Source organism: Salmo salar, chromosome 14 (assembly GCF_965601325.2).
Source record: "Salmo salar chromosome 14, fSalSal1, whole genome shotgun sequence".
Lineage (NCBI taxonomy): Eukaryota > Metazoa > Chordata > Actinopteri > Salmoniformes > Salmonidae > Salmo > Salmo salar.
The window spans coordinates 77,442,507-77,456,931 of record NC_138304.1 but is presented as its reverse complement, the minus strand read 5'-3'; the positions used below and the strand labels follow the sequence as shown (position 1 = coordinate 77,456,931).

At 44.2% G+C, this 14,425-nt stretch overlaps 1 protein-coding gene across 1 annotated transcript in view; it reads left to right on the top strand.

The window, feature by feature from the left end:
• Positions 1 to 14,425, top strand: part of LOC106570183 (protein Jumonji) — a 95,202-nt gene that overhangs the window by 65,271 nt on the left and 15,506 nt on the right. The window contains exons 5-7 of the mRNA XM_014142229.3: positions 6,630 to 6,653; positions 7,747 to 7,926; positions 12,092 to 12,303. Of these exons, the coding sequence (XP_013997704.1) occupies positions 6,630 to 6,653; positions 7,747 to 7,926; positions 12,092 to 12,303 (416 nt within the window). The remainder of the gene's footprint in view (positions 1 to 6,629; positions 6,654 to 7,746; positions 7,927 to 12,091; positions 12,304 to 14,425) is intronic.

Genomic DNA, 14,425 nt, shown 5'->3' with positions numbered 1-14,425 from the left:
CTGAAGCATTCTTCACAACAATTGAACTGCTCTCCTTGAAGTTGATGATCCAATAAATGGTTGATTTAGGTGCAATCTTACTGGCAGCAATATCCTTGCCTGTGATGCCCTTTTTGTGCAAAGCAATGATGACGGCATGTGTTTCTTTGCAAGTAACCATGGTTGACAGAGGAAGAACAATGATTCCAAGCACCACCATCCTTTTTGAAGCTTCCAGTCTGTTATTCGAACTCAATCAGCATGACAGAGTGATCTCCAGCCTTGTCCTCGTCAACACTCACACCTGGGTTAACGAGAGAATCACTGACATGATGTCAGCTGGTCCATTTCTGGCAGGGCTGAAATTCTGTGGAAATGTTTTTTGGGGATTCAGTTCATTTGCATGGTAAAGAGGGACTTTGCAATTAATTGCAATTCATCTGATCACTCTTCATAACATTCTGGACTATATGCAAATTGCCATCATATAAACTGAGGCAGCAGACTTTGGGAAAATTAATATTTTTGTCATTCTCAAAACTTTTGGCCACGACTGTATATAGCCTCATTATTGTTTTGTTATTTTTTTATTTTAATTTTGACTTTAGTTTATTTAGTAAATATTTTCATAACTCTATTTATTGAACTGCATTGTTGGTTAAGGGCTTGTATTTCACGGGAATGTCCCAGGTTTACACCTGTTGTATTCGGCACATGTGACAAATACAATTAGATGTTTGGGGGGGGATGTTTTTTTCCAAACAGCTTTGGCTTTTACTGCCGTCCTCAGTCCCAGAGTGTGTTTAACTCTGAACAGTGTCTCCTCCCACCCAGCAGAACCCTCCATGACTCCATCACAAACAGAAATGGCCCTTTAGGAAGACTAATGCCTCGATTTTAGATGAATTTGGTATTGGCATTAACCTCTGCTGGCTACATAAAGTAGGTTAAAAAGAACTGCAATCAGCTGGGAGTTGAGAGGCCCAGAGGAGAATGCGGCGGCTTGTGTTTTAAAAGCCAATGCCACTTTAATGTAACAGAGCGCTGTTCAGAGCACCGTAATTAGAGATCAGTAAAACCGACAGGGTTGGCTGCCTTATTCTCAGTGGAACAGATTGGTTCTCATAATGTCCCAGTAAACGTCTTCTGTTCAGGGTTTGGACAACTCCTGTTCATGTTTTGGATGCTATGTTAACTCCTGACCAGTTTCCTGTTGTTTATCTTCACTGTTGACTGATTGACCGCCGCACCCCCTGTCTCTGTGGCAGCCTTATTTATAACCCCGTTACCCGGCCGAGATGCAGACTGAGTCCTCTGCAGAGCTCATGCTGCCTTAATGGTATTTTCATACACAGGGTTTTGCTCTCTCTTCCTTCACTGTAATGGCCCATGTGGAAGAGGCCAATACATCGAGGTGACGTGCAAGATTGTCAGGGCAGCGCAGAGGTGTGCATATGTGTGAGTGTGCATGCATGCGCACGTGTGCGGTCTGTGTCCTGGGGACAGATGGATATAGACCATAAGGAAGCAGCGTTTCAATGTTTTATCTTTCAAAGTGCTTTTGGCCTTTGATTTAATTCAAAGGGCTTTGTATGTCTGATTCCACTTTGGTGGCGCAGGCTAGCTAGGTGTGTAACAGTCAGTGGTGCCCCAAGAACAGGCAGCTGTGTTTGGCTTCCAACACTTACAGTGTAGTATACATTTATTTCCATTTGCCCCATAGAGCGGACAGGGAGGGGTAGGCAAGCAGTCGGCACAGTCTGGTCTGTTCCAGAGCTAGAAGAATAATGGCGTTCCTGGTAGAAATTAGAGGTCAATCGGTCATTCTGTTTAAACTGCTCAAATCCTCTCAAATGTTTATCTTATCTGACAAACATACCACATACAGTTAAAGTCGGAAGTTTACATACACCTCAGCCAATACATTTAAACTCAGTTTTTCACAATTCCTGACATTTAATCATAGTAAAATTCCCTGTCTTAGGTCAGTTAGGATCACCACTTTATTTTAAGAATGTGAAATGTCAGAATAATAGAGAGAATGATTTATGTATTTCAGCTTTTATTTCTTTCATCACATTCCCAGTGGGTCAGAAGTTTACATACACTCAATTAATAATTGGTAGCATTGCCTTTCAATTGATTAACTTGGGTAAAATGTTTCGGGTAGCCTTCCACAAGCTTCCCACAATAAGTTGGGTGAATTTTGGCCCATTCCTCCTGACAGAGCTGGTGTAACCGAGTCAGGTTTGTAGGCCTCTATGGGATTGAGGTCAGGGCTTTGTGATGGCCACTCCAATACCTTGACTTTGTTGTCCTTAAGCCATTTTGCCACAACCTTGGAGGTATGCTTGGGGTCATTGTCCATTTGGAAGACCCATTTGCGACCATGCGTTAACTTCTTGACTGATGTCTTGAGATGTTACTTCAATATATCCACATCATTTTCCATCCTCACGATGCCATCTATTTTGTGAAGTGCACCAATCCCTCCTGCAGCAAAGCACCCCAACAACATGATGCTGCCACCCCCGTGCTTCACGGTTGGGATGGTGTTTTTCGGCTTGCAAGCATCCCCCTTTTTTCTCCAAACATAACGATGGTCATTATGGCCAAACAATTCTATTTTTGTTTCATCAGACCAGAGGACATTTCTCCAAAAGTATGATCTTTGTCCCCGTGTGCAGTTGCAAACCGTAGTTTGGCTTTTCTATGGCGGTTTTGGAGCAGTGGCTTCTTCCTTCCTAAGCGGCCTTTGAGGTTATGTCGATATAGGACTCGTTTTACTGTGGATATGGATACTTTTGTACCTGTTTCCTCCAGCATATTCACAAGGTCCTTTGCTGTTGGTCTGGGATTGATTTGCACATTTTGCACCAAAGTACGTTAATCTCTAGGAGACAGAACGCGTCTCCTTCCTGAGCGGTATGACGGCCGTGTGGTCCCATGGGGTTTATACTTGCGTACTATTGTTTGTACAGATTAACGTGGTACCTTAACGTCTCTAGGCTAGATGGGACGCTACCGTCCCACCTGACCAATATCCAGTGAAAGTGCAGGGCGCCCAATTCAAACTACAGAATTGTAAATATTTAACATTCTTGAAAATACACATGCAATATGTCAAAATAAAGACTGACATCTAGTGGACGCCCTAGGAACTGCAATTTGGGAGGACTTGGGCTTATAATTAAAGTTCAAGCCATTGAAAACAGTGGTAAACTGAAAAATATTTATTTTGGGATGGTTTGTCCTCCGGGTTTCGCTGCCATATCAGTTCTGTATACTCACAGACATCATTTTAATAGTTTTAGAAACTTTAGTGTGTTTTCTATCTAAATCTACAAATTATATGCATATCCTAGCTTCTGGGCCTGAGAAACAGGCAGTTTACTTTGGGAACGGTTTTCATCCGGGCGTGAAAATACTGCCCCCTATCCCAAAGAAGTTAAGGTGTTTGGAAATTACTCCCAAGGATGAACCAGACTTGTGGAGGTCTACAAAATAAATTCTGAGGTCTTGGCTGATTTTTCTTTTGATTTTCCCATAATGTCAAGCAAAGAGGCACTGAGTTTGAAGTTAGTCCTTGAAATACAGTCACAGGTACACCTCCAATTGACTCAAATGATGTCAATTAGCCTATCAGAAGCTTCTAAAGCCATGTCATAATTTTCTGAAATTTTCCAAGCTGTTTAAAGGCAGTCAACTTAGTGTATGTAAACTTCCGACCCACTAGAGTTGTGATACAGTGAATTATAAATGAAATAATCTGTCTGTAAACAATTGTTGGAAAAATGACTTTTGTCATGCACACAGTAGATGTCCTAACCGACTTGCCAAAACTATACTTTGCTAACAAGAAATTTGTGGAGTGGTTGAAAACCAAGTTTTAATGACTCCAACCTAAGTGTATGTAAACTTCCGACTTTAACTGTATTCCTGCAAGCCCACTGTCTGACAGCTTCTGACGATAAAGCGCTGGTTATGAAAGCAGGGCATTTCCACCGTGATTTCACAAGTTTCACAGTTTTCCTATTTTTTGTTCTCTACAGCAGCAGCTTGTAATCACCACTGCTTATTCCTCTGGGACTCAGCATCATGATGAGCTGTTCTTGTTTTCTGGTTTTTAAACAGGAACCATATATTTTTAATCCCTCTTGGGAAACGTCTGGCTGCTCTGATGCAATGTGGAGTAACATGCGACAGACACAAAATGGAGCGAATCACACTGTAGTATTTATGTGCTACATAGCTTCTCAAATCCCTTTTTATTACGGCTGTTTATATCCGTGGGGAAAGCCATTTGGAGGCTGTCCAGCCAGCCTGTCTCTGGGCCTTGTTTGTAGCCTGTAGCCTTGGGTAGAGAGGGTCATTGTCGGTAGTGGCAGTGACGCTATCCCTGATTTAAAAAATAATAATTCTCATCGCAGCTGAGCCTCCCTCTGTGTACACACACACACACACACACACACGGGTGGGATAATGCCAGATAAAGTAGTAGATGAATAACCCCCACTAATATTCTCATTCAGTGTTACATAACAGGTACTTCTATATGCGTGTATGCCATGGCTCGCTGAACATTGAATGGGTCTAGGTTTGAGGCTGCTGCTGCGGCCGTGGTTGCGCTATGAAGGGAAGGCTGATTAAATTTAGCCAGCAACTCCCAGAGCTGACTAGAGCCGAGGGCAGCGTGGGTTAATGGATTTGCAGACATTCAGGAATGTAAATTGGAGGAGATATAATCCCCGATCCTCTCGGATTCACTCCGCTGCATCGGCCTATAAAACAATGTTATTGAAAAAGCCCCAGTCGGCGCTCTTTCATTCCCTCCCCTCCTCTCCACCTATCTTGTTCCTGATGAGGCACATGGTGAAGTATGAGGGGTACGAGAGAGGGCAGAGTGTCTGACATGGTCTCTCCACACGCTGTCTCTGTCTATGACGGGGAATTGGCCTGGCCCTCTGCTTCCGTTGGAACAGCTTGAGAAGAGAAATCTCATACTCCTGACTCTCTGGGGTCAGATTTTTTTTATACAAAACGGGGAACTGCTTTTCCGACCAGCTTTAGAGATTCCTGAGAGTCTGTAGCCTATAAGTGAGGACCATGAGAAGTGCTCTTTTTCGGTAACATGGATGTTAATCAGATGATTATAAATGTGTTCTTTTTTTTTCTTCTTCAGTTAAAGGCCTTGATTGGTCGTTTAAACTCCTCATTGTTTTTTATTTTAAGTCAACCATTTTGGTTGTAATTACGCCTGTCTAGTTAAAATTCCAATCATAATAGACTGTTTCAGCCTTCATTATAATTTGCCTGTGGTTCTGAGGCACATGAAAGGCCCATAATTGAGGATAGGGAGGAGGGAGGGGAACAGGCCTGGAGCAGGGAGGAGGGAGGCCTGGGTTATATTTCTCTGTCTCTGGGAGCTGACAGACGGAGTCTCTGCGCCAGAGAGGCTGTTAAGCCCAGCACCACCCTTCTCCCCTCTGTCTGAGAACCAGCCACTGAAGATATAACCTAGCCGTAGACCAGACGCCAGTGACCAGAGGAGCCAGCCCACAGGCTTCCTCCATTGGACTCTCTGGGGGCTACTGAACATAAAATGGGAGCAACATCTTATTTTGGGCCAATGGGAAAGGTTATAGGGTGACATTGTCCAGTCTCATCCTCCCCTATTTCTCTCTCACTTCCCCACAAAAAGATCCCTCGTCCACCCATCGGACAAGAGACCTCACCCTGTGCCCCCTGGGTCTGCTAGCTATTGACCCTGTGACCCCAGAGAAGGCAGTAATTGCAGCCATGTTGTTAATGAAGCAGGTCATTTGGAGCTGATTGAGAATTTGTTGACTCTCTAAGTCACCCTGACCTCTGTCACTGGGAGAAAGGACTTTTTTTTAAAGAGCTGGAGAACTGGTACAGATGTGCTATGTACCACACTCCCATACAGTCAGTCAATCAAATGTATTTATAAAGCCCCTTTTACATCAGCAGATGTCACAAAGTGCTTATACAGAACCCAGCTAGCCCAGTCCTCTACAGGTCTTAGCTAGACTGAACCCAGCACCTCAAACTTAGTCCAGACGGGGCTTCTTCTCACGTTACACATTGTGCTCTACTCCTAAACCTTATTGAATGACCCCTAACCCTAATAACAATGGACTGGCGTCTCTGCTCTGTCTACATACAGAGCTAGTCAAAGTATCATTAAAGTATCACGTTTGGCCACGCTGCCGTTTTAGTCCAGTTGTGACGAAGCTGTATTGTGGGTACTGACTATGTTGTGTAGGCCTACTAACTGTATTCTGATGTGCATGTGATTCAGAAGGCTCCGATATCACTGTAATTCATTACTGCATTCAAAGTAACCCTAACCCCATTGGCTCCCCTGTTGTCTAGTAACCCTAATCCCATTGGCTCCCCTGTTGTCTAGTAACCCTAATCCCATTGGCTCCCCCGTTGTCTGCCATACAGCAGGATGCTTAATTCAAAACGAGTCGCTGGTTAATGATGCTTAGCTTAAATCTCACGTTGCTGCACTACACTACAACCAGGTTATATATTGATTGTATAGATTGGCGTACATTTTAATTTGATAATGACGTTTTGGTTTGATGTCTGACTAATTCTAGCTTCACCATATCTCATTTCAGGTTACTCCTCCTGGCCAAATGAAGGTTGGTTACGTTTATGTGTTTCTTTTTAAAGTACTTATGATCTAGACAGTAAATGTTAATAATACATCATGATGTCTTTCCCACTCTGTCATTAGGAATGAGCATTTATACGTTAATAATACACTACAACATAAACCTGTGATACATGAGATGAAAATGGAATGGAATGATTCACAACATTAGGCCTAGTCAAAGCTCATTTGAGACCATTACAACGCTTTAAACCGATAAACCACGTCATTACACTAGTCATGATAGCAATGGGGAATGAGGTGATGCAGACAAACCATCGCTTTCTTTTCCCTCTGCTGTCTCTAATGGCCACAAGAGACCAGACTCCAGTCCTGCCCAGTGGTTCCATCCTAACACAATGGATGGTGACCTCCGTCAACTGGCCACGGAACAGCTTGCTCTATTTACTTTAGGGCAGGGTTCCAGAACTGGTAGCCCATGGGCTAAATTCGGCCCACGGGTGATTTTTTTTAATTTTTATTTATACGTTTTCTGAGCAACGTTTTTTTTGTTAGACATGAAAGACTAAAACACCAGCAAATCAGCTCCAAGTGATTTTAATTTAGGAAATCTGTTCCAAACTATTCCCACGCATAATAGAGATATACATTGAGTATACAAAACATTAAGATCTCTCCATGACATAGACTGACCAGGTCAAAGCTATGATTCCTTATTGATGTCACTTGTTAAATCCACTTCAATCAGTGTAGATGAAGGGGAGGAGTTAAAGAAGGATTTTTAAGCTTTGAGACATTTGAGACATGGATTGTGGATGTGTACCATTGAGCGATTGAAGTGCCTTTGAACGGGGTATAGCAGTAGGTGCCAGGCGCACCGTTTGATTTTCACTCAACAGTTTCCTGTGTGTATCAAGAATGCCAATTTGACACAACTGTGGGAAGCATCGGAGTTAGTTAGTTTTAGACACCATGAGATTTAAAATGACCCGGTTTTTTTGCTTTTATGACATTTTCTGGGATGCTCTGCTTTTACAGTACTGGTAGGTTCTCATTGGTTTTAACACTCTCTCTCTCTGTCTGTCTGTCTGTCCTCTTCTCTCTCTCTGTCCTCCCCCCAGGTTCGTCAGCGTTGCCCAGTAACATGGCGTACTTCGGGAGCTCTCAGGATGAAGATGAGCTGGATGATGATGAAGAGGAAAACGAGGATGTGAAGCCAGACATCAGTGTGGCGTCTACTTCCTGTCAGTCCACGCCCAGGAAGGGCAAACCCCCAGGGAAACACGCCGTCAACGGCCACGGTACGACAACGTCCTCTTACCTACCTAACCCCAACAGTAGGAAACTGTCCTCTCTCTCCTTTTCACCAACCTAACCCCTGAACTGCCCTGACCAATCACAACACAGATATTTAACACTCACCAATCACGGTTGAGGGCCGAAGTGGAACGGGTGGAATGGACCTAATACGTACAAGAGACCCACATGTTTAGAGCTGTCTGCAGCCGAGCATGGCTGAGTTAGTCTCCACACTCTCTCTCCCTCTCTGAGGGACCATTCCATCTTTCCACTCCAATTAACACTAGGAGTGAACAGAGGTAACAAGGTGTTTATGCATTCAGCTCACAGCTAGCCAGGGAGGAGGGGAACGGGGACGGAAAACAAGGAGCACACACCCCCACAGCCCCGCCTCTTACACGCACACACTGCGCAGACGCGGAGAGATGGACAGCTTAACAGGAAAGTCGGAAAATCTCCCGAGGGAAAGTGTGTGTGATTCTGAGGGGAGCTTGTCTTAATGAAACGCGTCATGTTAAAACGGAACAATATGCCAGTGGTGGTGAAAGCTACAAGCAGGCAAAGCCACACAATAACTATCTACACGTTATCAGTGGCATATGCTTGGTGTTGCTCGTCAACTTTCAGTGGCTATCATAGAAAAACACACAGTGCTGTGTCCCAGATGCTGTAATCATCCTCCCTGTGACAACAGATCCTCCAGGCCAGGCAATCCCCATGGAAACAAGGCCAGTGTTTTAGTTCTCCCTCTAGACTTGCAGACAGGGGTTTAGAAAGTGAGCACTTTAACATAGTAGCGTGGCCAAAGCAATATTTACCAAATTAGCCTGCCCTATGGCAGCACACTCGCTCTCAGTACAGTCTTAGGCCTGGACCGTAAGTACTGTAGAAGCCTGTCTCCCAGTACAGTCTTAGGCCTGGACCGTAAGTACTGTAGAAGCCTGTCTCCCAGTACAGTCTTAGGCCTGGACCGTAAGTACCGTAGAAGCCTGTCTTCCAGTACAGTATTAGACCTGGCCAGTACAGTACACTATAAGGCCATGTGTCAGATGTGACACTTTAAAATGCAGCGTGGGCAGGACTCCCAGTAGTTTATACTAGCTGCAATGCACAGAGAGAGAGCGAGAAACCACAGAGCTCTGCTTTCATTACCCTGCATCTCACTAACCCCAGCCATGTTTACATTTCTAGATTAAACACCTTTTATTGAGTTGAGTTTTCTGGTAGCTTTTCAAAACGCCAGCCTTTCAGCAAGGGACTTTGGCAGATGGAGTGGCGGCGGGGACCATGTCATTTTATAAACGCCAGTGTCGGTTGATATTAAAGCACTGAAAAAATAAAGTGAACCTCATAAAATATAAAGAGAGAACTATTGAATATGTGTTAATTGAATGGTTCAGAAAGTTAATATCAGTGTCTCTGCGCTAGTCTGAGGTTAGCAGGGCTGTAGTCTGGTGCTTGACCAACATAATGTTCCCCACAAGTGACTGTACAAGACTGGAGAAAATATTTCATTGACATTATACATTCTTGTTGCGGTTTTAATATACAGTGCTTTCAGAAACAACTCACACCCCTTGACTTTTGTGTTCCAGCCTGAACTTAAAATGGATTCAATTGAGATTTTTTTGGGGTCACTGGACTATACACAATACACCATAATGTCAAAGTGGTGTTGGAGGGCCAGTAGGAGGCATTCTTTCCTCTGGTCAATTTTTTTTATTTTAAATATCCCAATGCCCCAGGGCAGTGATTGGGGACACTGCCCTGTGTAGGGTGCCGTCTTTCGGATGGGATGTTAAACGGGTGTCCTGACTCTCTGAGATCATTAAAGATCCCATTGCACTTATCGTAAGAGTAGGGGTGTTAACCCCGGTGTCCTGGCTAAATTCCCAATCTGGCCCTCATACCATCACGGCCATCTAATCATCCCCAGCTTACAATAGGCTCATTCATCCCCCTCCTCTCCCCTGAAACTATTCCCCAGGTCGTTGATGTAAATGAGAATGTGTTCTCAGTCAACTTACCTGGTAAAATAAAAAGTGGAATTACATTTTTCTAAATTTTTACAAATGAAAAGCTGAAATGTCTTCAGTCAATAAGTATTCAACCCCTTTGTTATGGCAAGCTTAAATAAGTTCAGGAGTAAAAATGTGCTTATTAACAAGTGACATAAGTTGCATCGACTCACTCTGTGTGCAATAACTACCTCATCTCTCTACAAACTCAGCGGCCTTGTTATTTAGAATGTCCGCTCCGAGATTGGAAGATTGGGAGTTTGATCCTTGGCCGAGTCATACCAAAGACTGTAAAAATGGGACCTGATGCGTTTCTGCTTGACACTCTGCATTAAGGAGATTGATTGGGGATAAGGCCCTGCGATTGACTAACATCCTGGCCAGGGGGTGTACTTGTATACTGAACAAAAATATAAATGTAACATGTAAAATATTGGTCCCATGTTTCATGAGCTGAAATTAAAGATCCCATAAATGTTTCATATGCACAAAAAGCTTATTTTTCTCAAATGTTGTGCACAAATGTTAACATCCCTGCTAGTGAGCTTTTTATAACTTGCCAAGATAATCCATCCACCTGACAGGTGTGACATATCAAGAAGCTGATTAAACAACACGATCATTACACAGATGCACCTTGTGTTGGGGACAGTAAAAGGCCACTCTAAAATGTGCAGTTTTGTCACAACACAATGGGGGGTGTATTTATGTCTGTAATAAAGCCCTTTTGTGGGTAAAAACTCATTCTGATTGGCTGGGCCTGGCTCCCTAGTGGGTAGGCCAAAGCCTTCCCAGCCCCCCCACCCACGGCTGCACCCCTGCCCAGTTATGTGAAATCCATAGAGTAGGACCTAATGAATTCGTCAATTGACCGATTTCCTTATATGAACTGTAACTCAGCATAATCTTTGAAATTGTTGCGTTTTACATTTATGATCAGTATACATCAAGCTGCCTCACGCTACAGAAACAGGAGCTCCTGCTGCTATGAGCTGTTCCAGCTCGCACAAGCCAAGGCTCGTGCAAGGCTAGTTACATCATCTCTGTATCCCACATATACAATTATCTGTAAAGTCCCTCAGTCAAGCAATGCATTTCAAACCGATTCTTTTTCCAATGTCTCACATTGTGAAGTTATTAATCACACTTTGGATGGTGAATCAATACACCCAGTCATTACAAAGATACATCGGTTCTTCCTACCTCAGTTGCCGGAGAGGAGGGAAACCAGTCAGGGATTTCACCATGAGGCCAATGATGCGTTTAAAACAGTTGCAGAGTTTAATGGCTGTGATAGGAGAACGCTGAGGATGGATCAACAACATTGTAGTTACTCCACAATACTAACCTGATTGACAGAGTGAAAAGAAGGAAGCTTGTATTGAATACAAATATTCTAAAACATGCATCCTGTTTGCATCAAGGCACTAAATTACTGCAAAAAATATGGCAAAATTACCTTTTGTCCTGAATACAACGCGTTATGTTTGTGGCAGATCATTTAAGACATTATGTGGTACCACTCTCTATTTTCAAGCATAGTGGTGGCTGCATCATTTTATGGGTAAGCCTTGTAATCGTTAAGGACTAGGGAGTTTATCATGACAAAAATGAAACGGAATGGAGCTAAGCACAGGCGAAAACCTGGTTGTCTGCGATCCACCAGACACTGGGAGATGAATTCCCCTTTCAGCAGGACAAAACCTAAAACACAAGGCCAAATCTACACTAATTGCTTATCAAGAAGACCTTGAATGTTCCTGAGTGGCTGAGTTATTGTTTTGACTTAAATCTGCTTGAAAATCTATGGCAAGACCTGAAAATGGTTAGCAACGATCAACAACCAATTTGACAGAGCTTGAAGAATGTTGAAAAGAATAATGGTCAAATGTTGCACAATCCAAGTGTGGAAAGCTCTTAGAGACTTACCCAGAAAAACTCAGTTGTATTCGCTGCCAAAGGTGCTTCTACAGAGTATTGACTCGGGGGTGTGAATACTTATGTAAATGAAATTTCTTTATATAATTTGGGGTATTGTGTGTAGATGGGTAAGAAAAAAATATGTTTAATCCATTTTAAATTCAGGCTGTAACACAGCAGCATCCTTCTAAACTGATCTAAGATCATCTTTTCTCTCCTGTTGGTTCAGTGTTGAATGGACACAGCAAGTCGCCCCGGGACAGCCCCAAGCCCAGAGGGAAGGAGTGGGTGCAGGTGAGGGAGCGCAGTGAGAGGGCCGAGGCCCGGAGGGAGCAGGCCCTCAGCCAGCCAGAGGCCACAACCAGGGGCCACACCTTACCCAGAGGCCACACTACCAATGGACTGCCTCACAGGAGGGCTGCAGAGGAGCCCCGCAAGCAGGTACTGCAGTCTATACTTGAACAGTATTCTTGGTTGATTTGGCTAATATGTAACTCTATAATGGTCATAAAGATGGCTGACCAGCATGCTTCAGTAACCACCAGGCGAGAGCAGACATTATCATTAGACGAGCAGTAATGTGTGACAACGATGACATATTATTAATATAGTAACGTAACAGCAGCATGCTCAGTGTGAAATCCCTGAGCTCCTTTCCTCTCCTGCCTTTGAAACACAGTCATTACACAGACGCAGTCTGCTACTATATTTACTACTGGAGCTGGGCTGTGAAAGCTGCCTTCCTGTCCAAGAAGGAGCTCTGCTAAGGTGGAGGAGGGGAGGAGGAGGAGGGAGAGTACCTTTGGCCCAGTTTAAAATACACATTGTGGTTCTGACAGTTACATGAGCTAATCAGAGGGGAGCACTGGGGGCTTTGCCTCTCGTCAGAGAGAGCAGCGTCATGACCGGCAGCTCGGCTCCCCCAGACGGCCGGTACACCGGAGCCGGGCCACGCTGTCTCGTGTTGATGTCGGGCCTGTCAGTTTTAAGTGCCGCCAACTGACTAATTAAGGAACAATGAATCTCAATGAGCAGGGGAGAGCCAAGACAAACTACGCTGAAGTGATTGGCCTTTGTTCTAGCCCTCTGCCCTCTCTCTGCTTTCTGTCTGTCTCTGTGTGTGTGTGTGTGTTCATGTGTTGTACTGGCAGATTCACCGTCCTTGGCAACAGAGCTCCAATCATTTTGAGGCATTCACATTTTTAGTCTTCTGATATTAGCAGTGAGAGTGCAGCAGCAGGCCGATATCCCCTTGCCAATAGCAACGCGGTCATGATCCCTAGTCTGTGGAAGGGAATCGGCCATAGTTCAAATGATTATCATACAAGAACCCAATGGCCCTGTTATACAGCATTTAGTTAGCGCAAGCCAGACTAATGATATTCTGTGAAATCCGAACTTGAGCTCCTGTCTCCTTTTGACCTTTATCTCGGTTTAAAAGTCATTATGCTGAAGACTATTCATGTAGACAGACCTCGAAGACCATCTTTTCAGCTATCACATTGATGTGCTTGTTTTTATGTACTTAGCTATCACATTGATGTGCTTGTTTTTATGTACTTTTGAGTGCTACATTTATTTATTTATTTTTTTGATAAGTGTGTCTGTCTCTATGCGCTGGAAGAGTTACGGTTACTCTTCCTGATCCAGTCTCTTCCTATTGGTTGCTGAGCTCTAGATCTCTTCCTATGTGCTGCTGAGCTGCAGTGGATCCAGTCTGTTCCTATGAGCAGCTGATTTGCTGTAGGTCCGTTCTCTTCCTATGGGCCGCTGAGCTGCAGATGTTCCATGTTAATCTTCCTGCCATCCTGCAGGTGGACTATAGCAACACATGATGTCATCCTGGGCCATCCCCCGCCACCCCCCCTCCTCTCTTTCCACTCACATGCAACCAAAATCCACTTCAGAGAGTTGGCTGTGGTTCTGTTCTCTCTTGCTCCCTCGCTTACTCTGTCTGTTTCCTGTAATGATTTCTTTTTTTTTTTCCTCACCAGTCTTTCGGCGCTTTCTACAGGGGCCTTCACCTTCTCCACATGGCTGGGATGTAGCCCGTCTTCTCTCTCTCGCTCCTCTCTGTCTCAGACCAGACTATTACAGTGCAAAGGCCGCTGCTAACATGCACACCATCACTTGAGAGTGGGCAGCAGAGTAGAGCCAGTGAGCCCTCTAGTGGTGAAACTGAAGTAGACAATCACCACCCAGACCGCTGTGCCTTTGTCAGCATATCTGTTTGGTCACAGTTGGCCCACTGGCTCTCTGTTTCTATTATTTTGGTTGTGAAGGCAAAATGGATGAATTTGACTCTTAAGAAAGGTGTTTAAATTCTGCAGCCAGAAGTCTTGAGAATCTGACGTTGTCTTTGTTTATAGGCCTATCCCTCTAGAGTTGAGAATCTGTGTTTGTTGAATCTTTGGCATCGTGCTGCTTTGAGACCCTGGCAGACGTCACGCTGCGTTTAGCCACTCTGCCATCCATCACTCTGGCCTGCTGGGGCGACGGGGTTCGCTCTCTCTCGCGCTCGCTCCTCCTCTCGCGCTCTCTCTCGCTGTCATTCTCTGTATTT